Raw genomic sequence first — 26286 nt, 5'->3', positions numbered from 1 at the left:
TGTTTTGGATTAAGGTAATCATGATTAATTGTTTTGAGGATATATTATTTATTTGTTTGTTCTTTCTGTCAATATTGTGATGTTATATGATGTTAAAAACCTGGAAAACTTTGTCGTATCTAGCAATTAGCACTTCCTCACAACTTTTAAACACAACTGTGCAAACATTTTGTATACAATCAATGAACGTGGACGGTCTTGTTGGCGAGCCGCCTGAGATTACCTCTTTCTTTTTTTGCCTTTACTGTGACAGGACAGATCAGACATGAAGCAAAGTGGGAGAGAGAGAGAGAGAGAGTGGGGCAGGTTCGGGAAAGGTCCTTGAGTCAGGATTCGAACACGGGACGCCCAAAGTGCAATGGTGTTGTATGACGGCACACTGCCCACAAGGCTACATTGGCGCCAACGAGACTACCTATTTTACCAGCCTAGTCTCTAAAACCCTACCATCACCCACCAAATACACTAATAAGAGAGTACAAAACTAATTTGATATACTGAAGTGTTCATTTACAGCTTTAAAACAAGCAGAGATTAAGGAAATACTGGAAAAAAGATGAAAAAGAAAGATTGTAGAGTACAATAGTTGATTTTGGTTACAAGTCAAAACCTTAGAGAGGCTATGTAGTCTAATTATAGTGGTTTAATCAAATATCATCCTACAACATCTGCTGTTAATCTTTCTATTTCTCCTCCTTGTTTAAGCAGAATGAAGAAAGACACAGAAGCTCTTGAACTCCTCAAAGAAGTGCAGCTCGTCAGAGAAGCTGCTGGAGAAGCCCAGATCTTTGCATGAGGTCTTGATTGTGTGAACCACACTAACAGGGATTGTCTCAAAAAGCAGTTCAGCCAATGGCGTCATCGTGATCTTCTTCTGCTCTGAAATCAGGCTCTGTATCCGGGCTTTATCGAGGGGTTCAGGCGAGGCGCTGTAGGAGACCACAACGTTTAGCTTGTCATCTGACGATGACACCTGAAAGCGACTCTTTCCCGTCAAACCGTGGAAGTCTTTCTTGTTAGTGAACAGGCCGGTTGGGGAGTTAAAGACGCGGACTGACCAGCAAACCCAGTCGTACTTCTTTTTCAGGTGCTCTACCAGCAAGTCGGCCAGTTGCTGGTTGCTTTTGTCGCTTTGGTCTCTCACTATGCGTTTGGCGTCCATCTCAGCCTGCGTCGGAAAACTGTTGATGCAGTCTTCAATCACGACGTTCATTTTATCCTGCACCACTTTCATCCTCTCGCTCCAATCTTGAAGCAGCTTCTCCTCATCATCATCGCCTTTCAATGCTGAGTGTCCCAGTAAGGCGATCAAACCGATGCAGAACAGTTTCTTGAGTGTAGCGCAAAACTCCTCCACCACTCTGCGGCTCTTCTGCTCATAATTCAGAGTGATTTCCAGCACAGACTCTCCTGAGAAATTATCACCGGTCACGGCGTTATAAAGAGTGTGCAGGTTTTTATCACCCCCTGTCCTGCTGAAGTGCTCCAGGAATGTTTTCTTTCTGACCTCTCTGAATTTAGGTTTCGCATTCAGGACGTCCATGAATTTACGGAATTGGTTGGTCAGGTTCTCCTCCACGGAGAAGTAGGTTGCATCTATGCCGCTCTTTTTGATCTCCTGGTTTATCTGCTGGACTTCTTCAGAAACGACCTCCAGGCGGTCTCGCACTTTCTGGAACTGCTCCTTCATGTACTCGGCCTCTTTGCTTTCCACGTTATCCAGCGCCATCTTCACGATCGGAGCTGCGATGGAGAACACGGGGAACAGATCTCCAGCGATGCTAGCCAACACTTCCGCACCCTGCTCAAACACTTCCATGACGGTCTCGACGACATCCTTCTTCTGTGAAACAAGTTTCTGCAGCTGATCGGCCATCCTTTCAGTTTCAAAAGCAAAAAATGTCTCTGTGTAAAATAAGATCATTATATAAGTACTTGAAACACCATAATTTTATTTTCAGGAAGTTGTTTTTAGTTTAAAGGAAAAGTTCACCCAAAAATGACAATTTGCTGAAAATGTGCTCACACTCACGCCATCCAAGATAGATAAGTTAAATTTTTCATCGGAACAGATTTGGAAAAATTTTGCATTAAACCAATGGATGCTCTGCAGTGAATGGGTGCCGTCAGAATGAGAGTCCAATCAGCTGTTAAAAACATCACAATAATCCACACCACTCCAGTCCATCAATTAACATCTTGAAAAGTCCATAATCCATGATAACGTTTCCTCCGGTGAAAAAATCCATCTTCTGTTGTCTTTCACATCAAAATCCACCTAAATATTTGTTTAGAGCAGTTTTAGACTGTTTTCACCAGTAAATGGTGCCTCACTTAGATGAGATGACTTTAGAGGACACAGCCAGAAGCAACATATTAATGATAGATTTGTTTCTTTCGAACACGCAGCTTTTTGCTACACAAGATGTTAATTGATGGACTGGAATGGTGTGGGTTACTTGTGGATTATTGTGATGTTTTTATCAGCTGTTTGGACTCTCATTCTGACGGCACCCATTCACTGCAGAGGATCCATTGGTGAGCAAGTGATGCAATGCTACACTTCTCAAAATCTGCTCTGATGAAGAAACAAACTCATTTACATCTTGAAAGGCCTGAGTGTAAGTACATTTCCAGACTTTTTTTCTTTTTGTGAACTATTGCTCAGAGGCTCTGATTTACTAAGGCTACTAATTTGCTTCTGCAATCTAAAAAATTGCATAGGGCTTCAAGGCCATATTGCAGGTGATTTACTACATAATATCCAAAACCACACCCATTTTTAAAGGAGGCTTTTACATGTAATAATACCAAATGTTAGCTATGTAATGCATTTTTTTATTATTATTATTTTGCAAAAATAGACAAAACATGCTATTTTCTTAATTGAAAAACTAAGTCTGCTTTAGTAAGTGAGGTCTCTGTCTTCTGAGAGTGGTATATGGAAAGAAACTTACATGTGTTAGTCCTTGTTTCCTCTCAACCTTTGAGTGGTCAATGTGAGTCAGAGTGGGCTTGCTGTAAAATGATAAAAGAAATAAGAAATGTGTTATACAAACCATAAAAGCAGCAACAAAACACACCAGGTGTATGTACACATGCTAACAGATGCTCACTCTCCCCGACAACCACACCTACACATTCATGAAAGAAACGGGCCAGATGCATTCATTCAAATCAAACATGCACTAAAAGAATTGTCAAATAATGTTTGAACACTTAGTCACAGTATGCAATGCATAAACATACAGAGGACACACATTTCAATTGGAAACAGTTCAAAAGGATTTCCCCTTTTCCAAATGTTAAATGATGCAAGACATAGTAGGCCAATGTTAAGAGAAGAGTGTAGTGTATTAGGTCATTTTAAAACTTTCTAGAAGATCATATGCACTACCAGTCCAAAGTTTGGACATACTTGACTGACTTAATGTCTTGTGATAAATTAAAAAAAAAAAAAAAAAAAGTTTTGAGTAGGTGTGTGCAAACTTTTTACTGTTAGTGTAATATTAAATAAATACAACCTATTACATAAGATGTCTGAAAAAATGTTGACAAGCTACCATATAATGATACGATTATGACAAAATTCACCTAAACAACTGAAGATTTTCCATTAACGTTTCTGGCTGGTGCCAACACAGGTGTGGAAATGATTAGCAGCCTAGTTCAACTAGCTGAGCAGGAACCTTTTTTCCAAAGCACCTCAGTAACCACGGAAACAAGACCAGGAAAACACCATGTCAGCTTCTCTCCAGACATCCACATTATGCTCTTTTTCACTGGGCAGTCGCTACAAAATTGCAGTGTTACAAGATGAAATCTCACTAATTTCACACTGTTCACCACTCAACCAAAACAGACCTGTATGCATATTTGAAATGCTGACCATTGTAAAGATCTGTTGGCATGGATCACACAAAATTAATGACTAATTTAATACACTTAGTGTATTTAGCTTATAGCTCCATAACACACACACATATATAAAAAAAAAATCATATCTCCTACGGGTTACAATCCAACATAGCACAATTTCAATGATAACACATGATAAAATGAAGTTCAGCTGTAGTTAATGTAGCTGAAAATATGTTACAAGTACATCTGTCTATTTATAAAGCAAAATATCTTAAGATTTCTGATAAAACGGATATAAGGCCTGTTATTAAACTACATTAAAGACGCTGTCTCGAATACTTGATTCTGATTGGTTAATCACAGGCGGGCCTGCAAATATTTCCGTTACCATGAATCCGTCCAGAAAACGTGTGTGTCCTTAGCGGGTTTTGCAAATAATTTCAATTAGATTATATTTTGCATGTAATACTTGATATATTTTTATTAATTTCTATATTTGTTTGTTGTCAGGCGAAGTAGCCTATAATACGTGGGACAGCGTAGAGTCATGATGGCAGTTGGTAATTTTAGCAAAATAAAAAAACAAAAACAAAAAAAACATCCCTGTCGCGGTTTATTTGGCGATAACCCCCGACTGACTGTACGTTACCCCGTACCTGCACCCCACCGACGCAAAGGTAGGTTAAACAGCCCTTGTTTTTTGTCCCAGGATGCAGATTAGTTCATAAAGAGTCCACCGACACTTCAGAAAAGAAGTGTAAGCGAATAAATGTTCTCTTCAGATAGGATTTACTTCAGATATCAGGCTGGAAAAGTTAATACAATGCCTGTTGACATAAGCACTTCCTGGTTTAGTCTGCAGCCCACTAATAATAGCCAAAAAAAACCTCAAGAGTTCTTCAGAACAGTAACAAATGCGATTAAACTACAGGGATGTTAATTTCTCCGTGAAAAATCTATCCGTTATGCATCTAACTCGTGTTTAAGACACATTGATGTCTGGAGAAAATGTCACAGACGGAGCAGACTGCGAAGAGAAACGCCCAACAACTTTTCACGAGCAAAAACTGATACTACAGCGCATAGGTCCACGAAATCGTCGTGTTACTCACGTTTAGAGAACAAATACGTTCTGTTATGAACCAAACTCACCTTCCAATCGATCACAAATGGCTTTGAATAAAATAAAGCTAAAGTTCAGGCTGATCTGTCTCGCTTAGCGTCTGATCATGCGCTGCTTCTTCTCTAAAGCGCGTGGCACACCCTTCTACATTCTAAATGGAATTCCAAGAATGGTCCTTTATCCTTTACAAAATTTTCAATTTTCAACTGTAACATTTTTCCCACCAAAATTCGACTAATGGTTTATGTGTCTGTTGTTAAAAGAAAGATGTAAGTATAAAAAGTACAAAATGTACGGTTTACACCAAATGATTTTAGTACAACTTCTGTTAAAGAGAATTTCATAGGCTAAGTATTGTCCTTTACCCCTTAGAATTTACCATAGTAACCACATTTTTTCACAAAAATACTGTAGTGCAGTTCTAGAATTGAAGTGTTGTCCTTTAATTATTTACAATATGGCTACCGTAGTAAGTTTTTTTATAAGGGGAAATCATTTAAAATATCTACATTCAGCATCTTTTATGAGTCTCTTATACATTACTTTTAAAATTTGAACCTAATATTAACCTTGCAAATGAAAAAACAAAACTGTGACGGATTGACACACAGTAAGTTTAATAAAAAATGTATAATATCTGTCTTGAATAAGGTTCATTTGGATGGCTGTTGATACTTTGAAACAAATTTCTTGATCATAGTTGTTTTATTTGTGATTACATACAATCATAAACAAGAAAAGGACATGATTCCTGGGTTACATAGTATATATAGCTAGTTAACTGAATGCTTATTATAGAATTTTTCTAGTAAAGACTTTTACTACAATCTAAAGTTTAAATGAAATTCTTTTTGATTGTAAACACCACGACTAACAATGAAATCCCATGAACCTGTTGATCGTATAAGTTTTCTCCACTCAACCGCTCTTTCAAATGTATTCTAAACTACAAAATATACAATTTTTTTACCTGAAATGTACGCATTTATGTTTGGTCATACACAAAAATTTCTTTATGGTCCTTTTATGCACTGACATGCGAAAATAAAGTGAACCAGCAATAATATACATTCTCATTGTAGGTGCACAGTTACAATTCAGTCATTGTTTGCTTTATAATCTTCAGCTATTTAATACAATCAAAATTTCTAAACCAGAAGTATATACGTAGAAGGCAGATTGCCAATTCAATTTTTCGCATGTCTATTCAGAATGAATGCACAGGTATGCCTTTTTGTGACTCCCAAAGTAGAAACATTCTGGCTGGAAGTTGTTTTTCTCTTCTACTTTTTTATAGCAGCTAATGACATGGACCACAGTGTTGGGAAACATCTTCCACAGCGTCTGAGCCTCAGACTGCATGTTCCCCTTCAACTTTTGCGTCTCTATCTGATCTACAATCTGGCCCTTGTTAATCGGTTTTGGGTCTGCACTGAAAGACACCACGATTCTGATGTCGTTTGGGGTCAGAAGATCAAAAAAGTTGCCACCTCCACCACTTCCATGGTACTTTTTGCCAGCGAGCCAATTCCAGAAGAACATGCCACTGTGGTTGAAGACCCGAACTGACCAGGAAACCCAGTAATATTTCTTCGCAAGGATATCCAGTATAAATCCAGTGAAATCTGGGTCAACGCTGGCTTGACGCTCCAGAAGTTGATGCTCCACATCCGTCTTGGCCTGCAGAGGGAAATTCTCAATGCAGTCATCCACCGCTGCTTTCATGCGTGTCTCTACTTCTTCCATGCGATCCTGCCATTTCTTCACCATGGCCTCGCCTACCACTCCCTCTTTCAGGGCGGTGTGACCCATGACTGCTATAATTCCCATGACAAATATCTTCTTCAATCTGGCACAGAACTCCTCCACTGGCTTCCTGCTCCTTTGCTCTGTGGTCACCACCGTGTCCAACATGGCATCTCCAGAGATATTCTCTCCAGTTACAGCATTGTACAAGGAATCAACATTCAGATCGCGACCAGTGTTCTCATACTGGGTTATAAACTTCTCCTTCTTCTTCTCCTTGAACTTGGGCTTAGCATTGACAAAGTCTTGAAACTTCTCGTATTGACTGATTATCTTCGCCTCATAGTCAAAGTTCTGCTTATTCATGGTCGTCCGCTGCAACTCCAAAGCGATTTGGTCGATTTCATCTCGAATACCTTCAAGTTTCTGGTTGATCTTTTCAAACTGCTCAGCCAGGAACTTGGCCTCTTTGCCTTCTGGGTTTCCGAGGAGTTCGGCCGAGGCCAAAAACACGGCCTCCAGGATGGGGTGGAACTGTCCCACAGTGGCTGCTAAAACCTCGCAGCTTTGCCCCATGATTTCCACTCCTTTCTCGATCTTGTCCTTGTTCTCCAAAACCCATTCTTCCACCCGATTCATTGTGGTTCAAAGCAGAGAGGCTGCCTTATCCTTCTTACCCTTGTCTGTAACAGATCAAGGCATATATATCATAAAGTGGAAGCCACAACATAAAAATCAATACTAAGATCAATGCAGACATTTCTAAGGGTCATATTTGTTTGCTCAGGATGGGACCTTAACAGTAACCTGAGATGAATTGGACAGCCAGACCACAGGGGCAGAAATACCAGAGTGTTTGTACATTTATACATGTTTTCCATGGGCTCGAGCCATTTGAAGGAAAAAAAAAGAAAAAGAAAAAATTCTGGTCTTGTTCGGGCATGTCCTGTTCCACCTTACACCCCGCCAGCTAAGTCTCGGCAAATTATATAACAATAAAGGCAGATCAGTGAGATCAGGTGCCTACTATAAGAATCAATAAAGCAAACATGCTAAAAGTTTTTTTGTGCTTCAAAGCACACTTTATTATTAGTATTATGAGCACACAGAATTGGAGAGCTGTTCACTCCCCTTCTTTGGGGAATAATTCAGCATTTAAACCCCAGATGTATAGCAAAGCAGATGTTTTCAGGAGGAGTTGCTGGGAGAATATATTTGACTGCTTTAGCTGTTAAACATTTCAGGACATTTCTGGGCACTTTGATTACACAAGGGAGATGATATCACACTCGTATCTAATTTCCCAAGACTCAATATAAAGAAAAAAGGCACACCCAGATCTGAGAAAATCTGTAACCAATACACTTGTCCTGCGGTGAAACCATATTCTACACCATATGACTCAGATTTTTACATACAAAGTAAACAGAAATAAAAATACAAGACTAAACCTGACATTTGATGAACATATTTCAAACATCAAACACTACATTTGGCTCTGTTGCAATAATGTCTCACATAATGATTTAGTGGATTATGTGAACAATTATGGAAATTCAGTAGCTTTTATTATGAATGATAAGGATGTAGGACTTGTATTTGGAATTTACGACTCAACAATGCATCTTTTAAAGGAGGATTCTGATCTCAATGGAATTAGGAGCAAAACAATACTTACTGAACAATACAATGATCCTGATTGTTTCAAGTCCTCCTTTGTAAGAATAATTAAGATGGCTTTGAAATTAAAACTCCAGGATGTGTCCGATTTGAGAAAGAAAATGGCTTCATAAGAAAATAAAATGTAGGAAAATAGGTTCAAAAATAAGAAATTCAGTCTAATGATTTGTATCAGAAAACACAGTTTTGATGGTTCTACTCTGTGGAAAAAAGGAAAGGAACCAACCAACTGATTCTAAAAAAGAGGAACTGTTCAAGTTCAGAGCCACATCCCTTATTTCTATCCAAATGCTGCTTAGAGCTTCGTGGCAGTCAGTATATTGACTTTAGCTCAACATCCAGTGTTATATGCTTATAATATGGTAGGATGTTGTACTTAAGTCAATATTGACTGGCATCTACATCACAATGATTACCACAAAGTGTCTTCTCCAACTCTTCATGACAAAAAGCATAGATCACAGGCCAGCTATTTTTATTTTTGTATTTTGTGACATTTTATTCAATGCTCTATAAAGTTTTTGAAGTTGTGCCAATAAAATAACAAAAAAGATGATAAATGGAAATGGACAAAGACAAAAAAAAAAAAAAAATGGATACTCACTGTTAGTCTGGTGAAATGTTCAGAGGTGTTCTCTAGTGTTCCAACAGAGTCCAACTAAAAGAACCAGCCTCCCAGGGTCCACATGTATATATAGACTCTCTCCGGCGGCACTCCCCCTTCAGATTAACTCCATCCCCTGCCAGCATTCCTCTGAGCCCACTAGAAGAGACGAGGGACAGGCACACAGACAGATAACATCCTGTAAACATGCCTTCTTTGAGAAAAATCAGCATGCAGTGGTATAGTGCCAGAAATGCTTAGAAGCTTCTTTCCATTAGAAACATCCTGCATGCTCTGCCCTTTTACACGTGTTGTCATGGGTACAGACACTCACAGTGGCTTCTATGTGAGACGATATGGCAAACCTAAACAAATTACATTTTAAAATAAACTAAAATCGCAAACAGTTATTTTGAATTGTAAGAATATATCACAATATTACTATTTTACTGTATTTTTGATCAAATAAATACAGCCTTGGTGAGCATAAAGACTTCAAAAAACATTAAACATTACATAATTTTATATAATTTATATAATTTTATATATAATACAAACCCTCTCATTCAGTAATCATTTAAGAGACAAATTTTTAAGAGAAAATTATTTTTTTTACATCAAAACAAGAATATAATTATTCCCATTACACATTTGTCCACTGCAATTTGAATGTTGAATTTATGCTGTCATAAAAATCTTAATGACATATAACACTGATGTACCAGAATTATGTGTATGTCAAAAGATATGTACACTCTGAATGGCCCAAACAAAAGTGGACACCATGCATCAAAGGGTTAAATTAATTGTTTTTATATGCTAATAAATAAGCTGTAATCTTTACATTGTTCTTCTTTTAGGAGACTTTGGTGAGCAAAATGGCAATCTGAAATTTGCGTGAAAACAGCCCTTGCGGGCCTGATGCTTCTAGGTCACTTTCGTCACCCTGCTTTACATGCCAAAGAAAGACTCTACTGTTTGCGGCATGGCAGGCGGACAAACCCAGAGCCTTTGTGCTGAAGCAGTCGCTGGGACACGCTGGCAAGCATTGACTCGTCTGTAGAAGAACAGTGGGGGGCTGTCGTGGATTGCAGAGGGTCTGACTTTAGCATTTCAAATCTTCATGTCACTGTTAGATCTCGCACTATGCAAATCAGTTTTGCTAATAAACAATGACATACACAGTAATGCAGGGTGCGATCTCTGGTGCACATGCATGAGAAACAGTAAAAAGGGCCCTGGAGTGTGATGTGGCAGACTAAAATCCATACTTTCCAAATACATCTATTAGAAGTGCAATTAAATGACTAATGCACATAATTTTCTAACTTTAAGAATTAAACTTCTCTTCCCATAGTGTACAGGCATGAATGATACCTCAAATTGTGCTATTACTTTTCAACTAGCATTGACTTAGAAACCACCCAGAATACTATAGCAACACTCCAGAATGAATGAAAATGTAAGCATATTGTTTGATTTGTTAATGTTTTCTTTGTCTAAAGCACATGAGTCGTCCACACACTATTAGGCAAAGATGATCTGAAATATTAAAGCAATGAATGAATGATTGAAAACAGCTTCCATATCTTGCAGTGTTTTAAGGTGTGTCTTCTGAATAGTCATTCACTGTATTTGACATCCCTGCCCATGCATTATTGTTTCTAATTTAGCATGAGTCATGATGTAAAGTTCTAAAAAAGTGGATTAAGTTTTTGCTTTGGTCTGAACAACAACAACAACAAATCTGTCAGATTGACAGTTATGCAAGATGTGCAAGAAAAGGCAGCATAGTTCAGTGCATGAATTTATAATCGCTAATATTTATTATGAGTGTTGAATTAAAGTAAATGGAAAATCTGAGATGTGATTTATGCACAACACATTTATTGCTTACACTTATGATTTTTGAAAAGTAGGCTATATGAGCAATAGTGTTGCTTGCCTCAGCAATCGCCAGAATAAGCTTTTTTTTTGCTGCATGATGTTTTTTTTTTTTTTTTTAGATCTTATCCTCATCTTAAACATTTATTAGTAAAGTCTAAGCAATTGGTAGTTAGTGCATCTCATGTTCAGAATGTCATATTTACTATGAGTATTGAAGTGCTTATGTATATGCAGCCACAAGATGTCACTTTGGTTCATATAGATTTCTTATTTTCATGAAGCAAAATACAGTATGATATAGTATAAGAAGTCTAGCTTTTTAATGTCCAGTGTACAAATCTGTACTAGTAGGCAGTGAATCAGATTTTTTCTACAAGTAAACAAGTAATAGCATGCCTATTGGGAGAGTGTAAGGGTAAATTGTGGGAATAATTTTATGTGGGAATTAGCTGCAGGCCATGTTGACTAACTGTTAAGTCGAAATTATTAAGGACAGGTTTGGCCTCTTAACTGAAACTAAAAGATCATTCAGGTAGGTCTTCCAAGAAACATCAAGACGTAATCATGTGGTTTGTCTTGGCTACCAAATTGAAGTGCATTCTGAATGTTTTGTTGGAACACATTCTATGCGTGCTTCATTGTAAATGTGCTAACGTCTGTCATGTGAGACAAACAAGACTCATTGTATCTGCGAAAGAGGAAATATCCAATGCAAATGAGCTGTTGCATATTATTTTTAGCACTTTAAGTTTTTAGCACTGGTCTCTTCACAGCTGCCATTTGGGGAAAAAATATTATATAATATATATAATTTTATTTCTTGCAAACTAATTCTCTTGAGTTTAATTCTTTGTCCATCCTTTCCTTCTCTAACAAGCAGTGTCAGGGAACAGCTGCTTCCGGATCGCAGGACGTGAGCAGAGAGCTTTCAGTGAATTATGGAAAAACGTTGTTTCGCTTAAGGCAAAGGATGAGCACTGCTTTAATGTCAGACCTGAAAATCTCTGCTTCCTCTGGCATGGACAAGTTTCAGAGGAAATGACAGTAACTACAGTAAAAATCTCATAAAATGCCACTTTATTCCACATAAAATTGATTTGTTTAGCTGTGCTAATGCATCTTTTTAAAATATCCTTTCAAAACCACTAAACATGATAGATACACAGGACTGAAAATATTTTATAAGTGTTACATATTTTTAAATACAGTAAACTAATTAAAAAGTAATAATCATAAAAATATATATATAATAATATAAATTATTTATTTATTTTGTGTCAGCTGTATTGATAAAGTAGCTGAATAAAGCAGGATGCATTAAACCAGACTAAACAATTTGTTTAGTTACCATTTTGACCATCCCAGTTGATAGCGAGTTTGTTTAGCAGTGTTTTGGCCGATCTCTGTATTGATTTCAGTCAGGTTTCTTAAAGCATCTCTCTCTCTGCCCTTTAAAAACCTCAACCTTATGCAGATGGTAAATGTGATTACAACCCAGACAGCGATGAAAAGAGAAGGTCACCGCTTTGCAGTTCTTCATTAATGCGCGGCTGTTTGTCCTGTGAAGGCCATTGGAGTTAATTTATGATCATTTGTCATTTAACCTTAATATGTCATCTTGTTCTGGTTGTCCTCACACACAGAAACACAGATGATTCATAGTTGTGCGAATCCAGTGTTATTGCCTGAAGGACGTTTATTGTCATCCACATTGTTTGGGTTTTATCACAGTACAGGGTGACTTTGGTGATCATGTGATGCTCCACCCAGAACTCAGAGATAAAATGTACCGGCATGAACGTTAGACTGTCAGCACTGCAACAGACAAAAACTAGAGGAAGGCTGTTTGTTACAGATGACTCTTGTGGTTTTGTCAGGAAAGAAGCTATAAAAAGCAGATTGTTCATTGCCAGCTGGTTAAATATTACTTAATATTTAAGTGTTAGGACTAAAATTCCCCCACCCTGTTATCTGTTAAAATATTACTTTAGTACACAAAATAAATGTTTACATTGTATTAATATGTAAATAATATAAGTGTATAAATCATTGATCTATAACATTAAACCTTTATCAAAAATATAAAGAGCGTCTGGAAGACAGTCCAGGATCAATTACAAGGTAATCATTTAACAGATAAATGTCTTTAATAAACCATTGCCAGTCTAGAGATAAAGTTCACAGGAATCCACACCAGATCTGTCCACTCTTCCCATATGACCCTGTTTGTTTAATCATTTCCTGTCAGACAAGTTTTCACTGTGTACTTTAGCCAAAAGGGTAGTTGGTTTCAAATTTCTCATACAGTATGTTTGTTTGTGGTAGTCTGAAATACAGATATTATAAAAGTGCATCATAGGGCTATTTTGTATGAGACATCTGTATGTACTGTGAAATGTGGTACAGTTGGAAAATCCATGAGAAAACATTCATCTGTCTCATGTTTACCAAAGCAAGATCAACACACCGTTTTACTTTAACACACCAGCCTTCTTTTGTGGATGAATTTTCAGATGTATGATGCGGTGACCGGGAGGTGACATATTCAGTTCATTTAGTTTTGTCGTGGCCAAGACATAATAATTTGTGGGAACGTGATATTATGTCATGGCCTCAAAATAATTTTGTCGAGGTAATGACATCCTTATGTCGTGACCTTGAGATGCTATGTTGAGGGAACGACATCCATTTCTCGTGGCCACGAGTTTAACGTGTAAACAATCCTGTGTGACCAACCCAGGATTATCAAAAATGGACAAAACATTTTTATTAACATTTAACATTAAATTCAATATTTGTATATTATTATTATTATTATTGCATTTACTTATTAGAGCTATATTTTTATATTTATTGTTATATATGCTTATTTCCCCTTTCAATTTGTGTATCACTTTACCTAGTTAACGTTTTGTATAATTATGCTAGTATTTGCTAGCATATATTTTGCAAATAAACGCCTGACAATTATGGCAATAAAGCTTTGACTTTATGATTGTATTTATGAACATGTGTGATGATAAATAAGCATGTTGTTTTCATTTACAAATGAAACTAAGTAAATGATTAATTCCTCAATGAAACGCTGTAGTATTTATAATTATGGTCTTTTAATTAGCCAAAATAAAATGAAATATATGTTAAATACTGAGGTAAATAAACTGCATTCCAGCAAAAATTCCAGTCAGCATAATCAAAGCTTTATTGGCATGTTGAGCATTTACAGTAGGCTATTATTTACAAAAGTATACAGAATGTTAAGTAAAGAGATCGAAATGAAGGGAAAAAAATGAATATAAAAATATAACCAATAATAATAGACTAATAATAATAACATACAAATATTACGGGAAAAAATATGATCAGTTAATGGACTTACAAGACAGTATGGATAAAAATGGCCTATTTTATATTATGGACTTTATGTAACATTTATTCATGATAAACTTCACATGTAAAACAGTCCGGTAGTCAAGGCCTATGGTTAATATAATAATTTAAAAATGTAATAATTTTATAATAAATAATATAATAATTTCTTAATTCAAATTAAAATATTAATGAATCCATCTCTGATAATCCCTGGTTGTTATGGTCGTGCAGGTTTGTTTATGCAAAACTTGTGACCACAAGGAAAATATGTAATTCTCGAAACATAAGAAGGAATGGATGTTGTTCCCTCATCATAACATCTAGAGGCCATGACATAAGGATGTCGTTACCTCAACAAAATGATCTCGTGGCCACGAAAAAAATAAGTGAACCGAACTGTTTGCACTTATTGTAAATAGCATCTAGCACTAAGAAAATATGTTATTTTCATTTATTGTAAATAGCATCTAGCACTAAGAAAATATGCTATTTTCACTCAGTGTAAATAGCATCTAGCGCTGCTTGCACTTAGTGTAAATAGCATCTAGCGCTGTTTGCACTCAGTGTAAATAACATCTAGCATTGTTTTCACTCAGTGTAAATAGCATCTAGTATTGTTTTCACTCAGTGTAAATAGCATCTAGCGCTGTTTTCACCCAGTGTAAATAGCATCTAGCGTTGTTTTCACTCAGTGTAAATAGCATATATCGCTAAGAAAATATGCTATTTTCACTGTGTAAATAGCATCTAGCGCTGCTTGCACTTAGTGTAAATAGCATCTAGCGCTGTTTTCACTTAGTGTAAATAGCATCTAGTGCTGTTTGCATTTAGTGTAAATAGCATCTAGCACTGTTTGCACTTAGTGTAAATAGCATCTATCGCTAAGAAAATATGCTATTTTCACTGTGTAAATAGCATCTAGCGCTGCTTGCACTTAGTGTAAATAGCATCTAGCGCTGCTTGCACTTAGTGTAAATAGCATCTAGCGCTGTTTGCACTTAGTGTAAATAGCATCTATCGCTAAGAAAATATGCTATTTTCACTGTGTAAATAGCATCTAGCGCTGCTTGCACTTAGTGTAAATAGCATCTAGCACTGCTTGCACTTAGTGTAAATAGCATCTAGCGCTAAGAAAATATGCTATTTTCACTTAGTGTAAATTTGATCTTGGTGTGTTTGGCATCTATGGCTAAGAAAATATGCTATTTTCACTCAGTGTAAATAAATAGCATCTAGTGCTGTTTGCACTTAGTGTAAATAGCCGCTGCCTTTACTTTTATGTAACAGCAAATCACATTCTTAAAAAAAAGTTCTGAATATAGATATTAATGTTATTTATTATTCAATAAATAGTAAAATAATTAATAAAATTAATTATTTATTTGCATAAATAAAGTTCTATTCAATCTCTGAAACGGGTGAAAGCTGGTTTAGAAAAAAAAGAATATATATAATATTATAATAACATATAATTATATTATAATAATATATAATTAATTATATCATATAAATTAACTGAACTTTGAAGACTGATTTTGTAATGCTGTCGTTGGGTGTTTTTCTGTAGAGACCCACTAGATGGCATCAATCTGCAGACCTGGTTTTAAATTACCAGTAATAGTGGAAGTCTGAGTATCAATAAAAACAAGTGATCAAAAATGGATTATATCTTCAGTGCAGTTCATTCAAATAAATTGTTAAATTTTTCTCAAACATTGTGTTATATATATATATATATATATATATATATATATATATATATATATATATATATATATATATAATATTACTGGCATGAAAGTGACACCCTGCCATGGAAGGCAAGCAGTTGCTTCCTGTCAAAGTTGAAAGTGTTGTGGGAATGAATCAGGCAGAAGGGAGGGAGGTTTATCGGCAGTCTGATATACTGCAGTGCTGAGGAGACACTAGCACTGTTTAGAGTCAACAGAGCGGGGGAGTTGAGCTTATCTCACCACCAGACAGAAAACACTGAGACAGAGAGAGATTCCAGAGTGCTGACGTGTCCTCAGAGACAGACAGTGAATGATGTGCTGTACAACACTGAGCTTGAAATTACTGAGCATTTATATACAGGTTCTTAGGAGAAAGAATGCATGCAATTCCTCAGTTAGCATTACCATTCTGTGAAGAAAACTACATATTCAGAGGTTTTATAAGCGCAGTCAGACACATCAGAAGGATGAATCCAGTGCAGAGGCTGAGGGTGAGCTGGTGTGTGTCACAGTACAAATGTTTGAATGCTTTTTATCAGATCAGGCCACTTAAAGGCAGGAGGCCGGCGGATGGTCCACTCTGATGAAAAGGTAATGTCATTAGCTCAGGCTGTGATTGGCAGATGCAGCCAGAGTGAGGTATCATGGGATTGATTCACCACCCCTGGCAGTACTATGATGTTGCCCTTCATAAAATCACTTATTGGTTTATTAAATATTGATATTGACTTTCCTGGAGTAGGTAGGGCCTTTATTTTCAATATATAACAACAAAGTCAGATCAGTTTGTAGTAAAATACCAGTTAAAGTATAGATTTAACTTTTTAAAAAACTATATAGCAACATTTTGAAAAAGCTTTTTTTCTGTGGTTCACTATTTAGTTGTCATTGACATCCATTCATTAGTTCCAATGTGTTTTAGCGCCATCTGCCAGCAGCATGTGCATAACAACAAACAATATTTATTTTTATTTAGTGTAAAAAGTACTGTTTTGTCACTATTTCATACCAAAATAAAATACGTTTGTTTTGATTTAGTAACAGACGGGTGTAACTAAAAAAAAAAAAAAAAAAAAAAAGAAAAACTTGATCAGAGATGGAGGCCACATGGATCAATATAACTCCAACCAGAACAGAAGCACCAACCACTAATGAATAGCCTACAGGTTTCCATCAACCTTATTTTTGCTACGTAAGTAAAAATAGCAAAGTGAGCTGTTTTCTTTTAATAAGAGAGACTTCAGATTCATTAAATAACTTGAAGAATAGCCAAGTGCAGTAAACGATAAAACTATTTGCACTACAAACCAATGTGGTTTATGTTGATGAATTGAAATAACATGATAATAAAATACAGTATCAAGCAGCATAATGGACTGTTTTAAATATGTAAAATAACTGGATCCAAATGACACCGGAAGCTTCGCACATTTAGGTTTCAAATCTGCAAAATAATAGGCCAATCCAAGTGAAGTAAACGCGCCTAGTTCCAAAACTTTAAGTAGGCTATAAGTAGGTCTACTTTAAGTAGGGCCTACTTTTGTTTTTGTGTATATTGAATATTTTGCAATAAATCAGGGTTTTCATCATTGAAAATCCCATTACTTGAAATAAAATAAAATATAATAAAATCTTAAACTTATTTTAATACTAAAATAACTAAAACTAAAACTAAAAAATAAAACCTTATATAAAACTAAATAAAAATAAAATAAAAATAAAAATAAAAAATAATGGCAAAAACAACTAAACTGAATTAAATTAAGTTCAATTCAAAATATCAACAAAAATATAATTCTATATTAATACTAAACACTTGTAAATCAGTAGTTTTACATTGTGTCATTATTTTTGATTCACATTATTTTTAGTGCTATATGGGATGAAAAGTTCTTAATAAATTTAACAATTTCCAATTACAATTTAACTTGTACTGTGTCTTAAAAAAATGTTTTCTAATGTTTGTAATGTTTTCATTCATCTCACAGCTGCTTTGTTTGGATCATGATCTTGGACACTTTATTGAGCACTTTTTAACCAATTTATTTTCTGTATGGCAAAAATGAATGTGAAAAATACTTCTGGAAGTCTATTTTCACAATGAATTATCATTATTATTATTTATTTGTATTTTATTTTTGTCCCAGACAACAAATCATCAGTCTTTATGTAAAGACACTAACATCTGATCTGCTTTAAAAGACATAATTTTTGTAGCAGCAGCATAAAATAGAATCACATTCTAACTTAAGGCCTTCGTGAGTGTTAAATGATGGATTGTTCCCTCTTTCCGCACTTCAGGGATCTTAATGAGTGGATCTGGAGAGCTGATCACAGCACTCTGGAGCTCGTCGTCTGTATATTAACAGCGAAAGGTTACTCACCCTCTATTTCTGCAGCCCCTGGCCAGAAACTGCTGACTTATGTACAAAAGCAGTAATTTAATTAGATGTGGCTTTGAGTGCTATATGTGTCCACTTCAGAGAGTTAATAGCAACAATCACTTGTAAGTCATGTTAATGTGAAACATCTCATACAAAACAGGAAAATACGATTAGATTTATTATTGCATATAATCTTGGAAAAAAGCTAAATCAGTAAACAATTGAACCTTGTAGTTTCTGGGCAGTGTGTAAGTTCAAACTGAACCAACATGAATTTTTAAAGGGTGTATTTTAGTACATCATTCGCTCTCTGCTGTGCAAGACATGCATTCATTTCCTGAGACGTCTTGCCATGGGCTTTTTTATGGCTGATGAGGAACAGATACTCTCAGCTCACGTTATTATCATGCAGGCTATATGGGGAAACACCATACTGTCCAGTCGCATTGCTTCAGTTTTTATTACTACAAAGCATTTGTTTGCATAACATCACATAACATTTAACACATTTGCTGCCTACCGAATGTTTTCAGAAAGACATTGTTATATTATAACATTTTGATGCAAACATGCACAGTAATAAAGCACAAATAGTCAACATATTTTGTTTTAAAATATGGCAGTTGAATTTACACGGTGCTTAATATGTTTAAAGGAATAGTTCACCCAAAGATGAAAATTTGCTGAAAATGTGCTCACCCGCAGGCCATCCAGTATGTTGATGAGTTTGTTTCTTCATCTGAACATATTTTGAGAAATCAAGCATTACAACACTTATTTGCCAATGTAGTGAATGGGTGCCGTCAGAATGAGAGTCTGAATAGCTGATAAAAAACATCACAATAATTTAGAATGTACAGATGGACAGGTGATAGCAACCTTACAATGAACATTTAACAATGACTTTGAGTGAACAATGAGTTTTTCAAGGCATATAGATCATGAATAACGTAAAAATGCTGCAGTTGCAAAATGTTAGCAATATAATAATCGTAATTATATGTTTATGTCTAAATCTACTCTGAATGCACACAGAGATTCACGTTCTTATGTTTCTCCCAGTAGTGACGTTCTTCAGGAAAACTCGACAGAGCAAAGCTGTCCTTGTGACGACTGACAGCGTGAACCAGAAACCCAGCTAACTGCTTCTCCAGCAGCTCCACAACAGCTTTGGCATCTCCCTTCCTCGCAGGGCCTTCCATCATCTGCTTTACGCTCTCGTTGGGCACAGGCTGAGGGTTGCTGCTGAACGAGACCACCAGGTTGGTGTCATTTCCTTGAGATACTTCAAAATAATTCTGTCTGGCCACACACTGAAAGTTTTGTCCGGCTCTCAAGTTGCTAATTTTGCCCAAGTTACTAATGACTCTGATGGACCAGCTCACCCAGTCGTACTTCTTCACCAGGAAGTCCAGCAGTTCCTTGGTCGTTTCCTGAAGGTTCCCGTTTCCTTTCTCCTTCACAAGCCTCTTGATGTCCAGTTCAGCTTGCTCTGGAAACGAATCCACACATCTTTCTATCGTTTCCTTCATTTTTGTCTCAATTTCTTGGATCTTGGTGCTCCACACCAGAATCTTCTCCTGCTCTGATTCCTCACCCTGAGTAAGGAAACAATATCCCAGCAGAGCGATGATTCCCAAGCAGAGCAGCTCCTTCAGTCTGACGCAGAAGTCTTCCAGGACCCTTCTGTTTCTGGCCTCGTATTGTTCCACAACATCCAGGATCGGTTCCCCAAATGTGCTGTTCCCCATCAAAGCATCGTAAAGCACACAGAGGTTTTTCTCTCCTCCTGTTATGAAAAAATGCTCTAAGAACAAGCGTTTTTTGACTTCCTTATACTCAGGTTTAGCCTCCAGAATATCTATGTATTTTCTAAACTGGTTCCGCAAATTTTCCTCCACAGAGAAGAACTGGGAATCCAAACGTCTCCTTCTGATCTCAGAGTCAATGTCCTGTAGCTGACATGAGAGGACATCTAATTTGCTCCTCACAACTAGAAACTGATCTTTGACATATGTGATCTCCTTGCTTTCCACATTGTCCAAGACCAGCCTCAAAACTGGTGCAGAAGCTTCAAAAAGAGGACACAGCTCCCCAACAGCGCTGGCCAGCACCTCTGCTCCTCTCTCAAACATCTCCATTACGGCTTCAATGGCCTCCTTCTTCTGGGCTACAACCCGCTCTAGTGGACTGGACATTTCTTTAAAAGCAAAACCACAACACACACAAAGAAAAGCCACAGTAATTTGATATATATATTTGATATAAAACATATTTTAAGAAAACACAACAGTGATAAGCATGTGATACAATATATTTTCTCTTAATTTCTTAGTACAACCCACTAGTTTTCATAACTGATCTGCATTGTGTATGTAAATTTTGTTCTTTTATGATTTCAAAATGCACTGAATTAGGTACATTACAAATATAAATAATTAGATTCTTGTTGTTTTGTGCTCACATAAATGCAAAAAGTCACGTTTTTTTAATGAGGTTGTTAGTCAGGTTTTTGTTCAGCTTTCTTCTTTAACTTAAATGATTGAACCGAGACATTTAAAATAGGCAACTGGACCCTTTACTGCATTAATTATTAAAAATAACTGTTCAAAAATAAAATAATGTTGTTCAATAAAATAAACGATAAATCATTTAGGCTACATTTGTAAATTTGTATTCATAATTCACTGAATCAGGTACATTAAATGATTTGATTTATTTTGGTTTGTGTTCACATAAATGCAAACGGTCATGTGATTTAACTGAGTTTTTCAAAAAGTGTGAAAAAAAAAGTCAAGCGTGCAGACAAATTATTTTGTTCAGTTTTTCTTTAAATTAAATGATGTGACTGCAGTATCAAAAGACATTTAAAAAGGCCCAATGAACCCTTTTAATGCATATCTATCTATCTATCTATCTATCTATTGTAGGTATATTGTAGGTTTTATCGTAAATTAAAATCTCAAGGATATATACTATAGACAGTCATAAATAATTATGAGAAAAGGTTTAAGGTTTGAATCTAACATCACCCTTAAATGGTTAATGTGGCTTTTAAAGATCAACCACGCACAATAAGGATAAATAACTGTGGAGCTGAAATAAAAATACATGATTTTAATGTAATGTTCAATAAAACACATAATGAATCATTTAGGCTATATGTAAGTTCAGAGTTCAGGACACACCTTGCTAGTCTGTCTAAAGCTCTAATGCAGTCTGCCTCACATGAATGTGTCCTAATTATGCGCATCCTTGACATCACATCATCATCATTCCTAGCAAAAATACATGTAAAACAGCTTTCTCACGCCTCTCAGGATGAAGAGCTGCTGGAATGACCTCCAAGTTTCCAAATTATTCCCACAGTTTCAGGTTCGACTCAAAGGCAAAATGTCGTGATCGTATGCTCAGTGTGGAAAAGATGTGCCCGTGCGTGTGCGTGTGTGTGTGATAGAGAGAGAGAGAGTTGCGCGCACTGATAGGTTTGGGCTGGTTTTGGAAAGCTGTTGGTAACTGTCGGATCAATGTTTCATATTTGACTGCGGTATATTTTTTTAGTTTCTTAACAGATGGATGTGTGGTGTGCGGCTCAAAGATCAGTTTTTACACGAGACTGTTTAATTGCAGTTTATTTTGCGTCGTGCGCAACATCTCACGCGCCACTGGATTAATATGAACGTGCGCGGATTTGGTGTTTTCGCATCTCAATATCCAAAAGGTATATTTCACAGAAAATTTATATCACAGATTGTATACTATATAGTATAATATTATAGTATACTATTCTACAGTATTACATTTATTATATGTGACAGATAACACGATACTCCTGTGTCTAATAGATTGTGCGTAAGTGTGGTAATGGATAGCTTAAGGGCTATTTGTTTAAGGATATACGGCTGTTATGAAAAATAATGTTTTTATAGAAATACTTTATAAAAATGTTGATTTTTCAACCATAATTGTCCAGGGAAAACATCGCGCATCTGGCAGAGTTTATGGGGTAAATTGTCACAATATGATCCTGCTGTTTTTTTTTTAATGCTGATTTGATTTTGTTCTCTGTCTCTCTCTCTATAATGAATTACAATTACAAACAATAGGCTATATAATAATCATTTAAAGCATATTTCACTCAATTCATGAAATTGTTTTGTCAAACAAAAGTGGTTGTATAAAATTATACTGTATAAAGCAGCAACATGCAAGAAATTATTTATATAGGCAAGCAAGAGCAAGAGATAAAGAGACTATCAATGTGACAACTTGCCCCGACCTGAAAACTGACCTTGAGAACAGCCTAGCTTCATTACTGAGTGTATTTCAGCGTGGCCTTTATGTTTGGCAGCTTGTTTATCCATTAAAACATTATGATGATATTGTAATTTTAATTTTGATTATAAAATGTCCTAATTTTAGAGCTTAGAGTTTGAAAACAGATAACCACTGCTAGAGAAAAGCATGTGTACAATTGATTTTTTTTACCTTATATTATGATTTATGTCATTATATAAAGCCTTTACGTCAACTTTCCCTGGTCTCTGGTACTTGGAAGAAGAACAGTGACGTTGAATGTAATGCATTACTTGCGTTTCCACACCTTGGCACATTTTTTTAAGAATTTTTATTTATTTATTTATTTATTCCTATCTATTATTTCTTTGTCATGTGTATCCAGCTGTATTCTCTCTCTGGCCAGTTATGGTTCAGGATTTACAATTTAAATTATATAAATACATTTAATAATTAAAAAATAGTGACAAAATATAGCTACTGTACTCCAGTAAATTATGGGAAGTGTCATATTTTTCCTCAATTCCAAATACTACTTGAGTGAAAGTAATATACTGTGCATCTATGTATTTAAATACAATATTTTTAAGACAAAAAGATGTATTGCATTTCATTATGTTTAGTAATAAAGTGTATTTACTTAATTGATATCACCTGTTAAACATTTTGCCTGTAAACTGTCAATCCGTATAAACATATTGGACAAAACACTATGATGACACTATTAGACACTATTGCTCACTGTGGCTGACTTAAACTGCATGTCTTAAAATGAAATCAAGAGTACAGTATATGTATTCCTCATATATTTGTTTATTCATAATACTGCAGAGTACATTATACAGTGCCAAATATAAATATACCAATGACATTGTAGAGAGATAGAGATTCATGAGAAAAGCATTTCAAGGCTACATGGCATTAGAATTTGCAATATTATTATTATTTGCAATATTATTTTGAATAAAGATAAATTATTATTTTAATGTTGGGTATATTCAGTTTGAGTGCACTGTACAAAAAGACAAGTACATCATTTTCAAAAAATAACATCAGTATATTACAGTTCTATATAACTTTTGTTTCAAAATTGCAAGTATTTGCAGAACAACAGTATGGGTTAACAGGTTGTTCAGTGTGGGTGCATGGTACAACTAGATGAATAGATAGACAACTATGGACAGCAGTTGCTAGGGCAATGACAGGTAAAATAGATAGAGAACAATAGAAAGATATATTGTGGAAAAGGTCACATGAGGTAGAATCACTTATAACTGTTTAACACTTCTGACATCTTTTTGGCCACATCTTTCATTTTCTCTTCCCACTCGATGCGCAGAGCTTCCTCATCATCCCCGACGATGGCAGCGTAACTCATCAGAGCAATGAGACCGGCGCAGAACAAGTATGTGAGTCGAGTGCAGAGGTTTTCCATGACACGCTGGTCACCCTGTGAATGTTTCATGTAGACCTCTAGGATGGGCTGACAGAAGAGCTTCGATTCACCCATCACACCGCCGTACAGCGTGTGGAGGTTCTGGTCACACTGATTGATCACAAAGCTCATTTCAAATTCTTTCTTGCGCTGTTCATGTGCTGCCGATACCTCCACAGTGTCCATGAATTTGGAGAACTGATTACGAATGTTTTCTTCTACACGACAGTACAGGCCGTCCACAGTCTCCTTCCTGATCTGAAGCAGTACATTCTGGTTCTGCTGTGAGATTTCGTCCAGGGCTCGATTCACGCTGCCAAATTCACGTTTGAGTTTCTGAATGTCTTTGTCATCCACATGATGTAGAACCACACGGATGAGAGAACCAGCCATGCCGAAGATGGGATTGACCACCGCTGCTGCAGACGAGATGGTGGCCACGCATTCCAGAACCTTCACTAGACCCCTCTTCAGCTTGTCTTGGTCTTCTAAGATCTCATTTTCAGCCATTGCGTCCGGATGAAGATCCCTTCCCAGTTGATATTTACCTGAAGAAGAAAGTGAAGATATAAAGGCACAAAATAATAATCACCCAAAATGCGGTAATTTATTTATTTATATTTATTTATTCATTAATTGTAAAAGTTTTTTTAGGCTGTTGGCATCTCTGTGCAGCAAACAGTAGGTGGTGTTTCATTCTGACTTGCCAAGTGTTTTTGAACAATTCGATTGAATGTATGATTCTATGACTCACTCAGAAAGAGAGTCGCTTGTTAAAGGTGCTGTATGTAGGATTGACACCGAGTGGTTGAACTAGGTATTGCAGCCCAAATTCAAAATATTGGAGAGGGTTTTTTCACCCGGCACCCCCTCCTCAGACTTGACACACACGCAGGTTGCCAGATTGATGACATAAACAGGTGAATGAAATGAAATGTGCTGGGTTTTCCACCAACTGGCAACTTGGGGTGCCGAAATACAATTGGGTAAACTGGCAGTGAGCGGGTTTCACAAACCAAAACAAACACTGACATTCCGGGCCGGAACGCATATTTTCAAAGGAGAATAACTGACTTTAGCATTGTTTTTCAGATAAACAAGTATGTTAACTTGGCGTGTTTCTTAAATATCTGCAAACATATTATGGTATTTTTATGCTTTAGTAGAGTCAAAATCTTACATACAGCACCTTTAAGAACAAATAATCGTTTTTTAACTAATTGTTTGGCGGAATGATTCAGTGATTTGAAAAAATTCACGTTTGGTTCATTCCTGACTGAACGAATCAGCTGAATAAAGACAGACACCTGTTACATTGCTAAGTAAGTATTTTTGAACAAATCGATTAAATTAATCATTCAGTTGTTTACTTCGTAAATGAATCAGCGTTTTGAACAAATCGGATTCAGATTCTATGACTCACTCATAAAGACAGTCGCATGTTTAGTTTGAGGGTGAATCTTAGTTTTTGAATAAATCTTTTGGCGGAATGCTTCAGTGATTTGCTCAAATTCACACGTTTCGTTCCTAAATTAGCATTTTTAAATGAATCATTTAAGTGAATCATTCACTGTTGAGGACGGTCATTTGTTTCCTATTTGAATTAATCCGCGTTCTGAATGAATCGGTTGACTAAATGATTCACTTGTCACTTATCGCCACCTACTGACGTGTCTAGGTAACTTGCAGAATGAGTCACTGAAAATTTACCGCCACTTATGCAAAGACGGGCAGCTTGTCCGGAACACACGTGTATAACTTTTGGACTTCTTGTGGACTACTTTGACCTTTTTTTTTTTTTTTTTTTTTTGAGAATGGATGTGAAAAGATCTGAAGAATTCTTAAATTCTTGGTCTTTGTGTTCCACAGAAAAATAAATACCAGCTGCAGAAACAATAATGCATATTTGAATGACACAAAGGTAAGAAAATAATGGCAAATCTTTTGTTTTATTTATTTATTATTTTAATTGAATTGTAATTGAATTGAAATATTCTTTTTCTTCTTTTATAGATCATGAATTGTATTATCCATGATCATAACTGAACAATTCTGACCTCAATCATTAAAAACAACAACAAAAAAATCAAAATTTAAATGGTTTAATTTTGAACTGTGCTTTCTTTTCTCTTTTTTTTTTTTGTATTTAATTGTTGTGTTGTATA

General features: G+C 36.0%; 3 protein-coding genes and 1 long non-coding RNA gene across 10 annotated transcripts; 1 reads left to right on the top strand and 3 right to left on the bottom strand.

Moving 5' to 3' along the window:
* Positions 1-198: 198 nt before the first annotated feature.
* Positions 199-9161, bottom strand: LOC109104757 (protein rapunzel-like). 5 transcript variants are annotated; one of them, XM_042741688.1, is made up of 3 exons: positions 9015-9101; positions 2958-3018; positions 199-1905 (listed from the first exon to the last, which is right to left on the bottom strand). In XM_042741688.1, exon 3 carries the CDS (start codon positions 1874-1876, stop codon positions 701-703), a length of 1176 nt encoding a protein of 391 aa, XP_042597622.1. In that variant the 5' UTR covers positions 1877-1905; positions 2958-3018; positions 9015-9101; the 3' UTR covers positions 199-700. The 5 variants fall into 5 exon arrangements, with proteins under 5 accessions (XP_042597622.1, XP_018973578.1, XP_018973579.1 ...); XM_019118033.2 differs by lacking the exon at positions 9015-9101 and adding an exon at positions 5014-5165; XM_019118034.2 differs by lacking the exon at positions 9015-9101 and adding an exon at positions 3595-3947.
* On the top strand, positions 4042-19927 carry LOC122140040. Its single transcript, XR_006156765.1, has 3 exons — positions 4042-4538; positions 19453-19652; positions 19797-19927. It is a non-coding gene; the product is annotated as an uncharacterized LOC122140040 (long non-coding RNA).
* LOC109104758 (protein rapunzel-like) lies at positions 18670-21846 on the bottom strand. 3 transcript variants are annotated; one of them, XM_042741691.1, is made up of 2 exons: positions 21733-21809; positions 18670-20590 (listed from the first exon to the last, which is right to left on the bottom strand). In XM_042741691.1, the coding sequence occupies exon 2, from the start codon at positions 20586-20588 to the stop codon at positions 19407-19409; it is 1182 nt and encodes a 393-aa protein (XP_042597625.1). In that variant the 5' UTR covers positions 20589-20590; positions 21733-21809; the 3' UTR covers positions 18670-19406. The 3 variants fall into 3 exon arrangements, with proteins under 3 accessions (XP_042597625.1, XP_042597624.1, XP_042597623.1); XM_042741690.1 differs by lacking the exon at positions 21733-21809 and adding an exon at positions 21579-21716; XM_042741689.1 differs by having other exon boundaries at positions 18672-20590; positions 21702-21846.
* Positions 21847-23479: 1633 nt separating this feature from the next.
* LOC109074284 (protein rapunzel-like) lies at positions 23480-24631 on the bottom strand. The gene has a single exon (XM_042741696.1). The coding sequence runs from the start codon at positions 24629-24631 to the stop codon at positions 23951-23953; it is 681 nt and encodes a 226-aa protein (XP_042597630.1). The 3' UTR covers positions 23480-23950.
* Positions 24632-26286: the final 1655 nt, after the last annotated feature.

This window comes from Cyprinus carpio, chromosome B16, assembly GCF_018340385.1.
Source record: "Cyprinus carpio isolate SPL01 chromosome B16, ASM1834038v1, whole genome shotgun sequence".
In the NCBI taxonomy this organism is placed as follows: domain Eukaryota; kingdom Metazoa; phylum Chordata; class Actinopteri; order Cypriniformes; family Cyprinidae; genus Cyprinus; species Cyprinus carpio.
The sequence above is the reverse complement of the archived record's forward strand: the minus strand, read 5'-3'. Positions and strand labels throughout refer to the sequence as shown.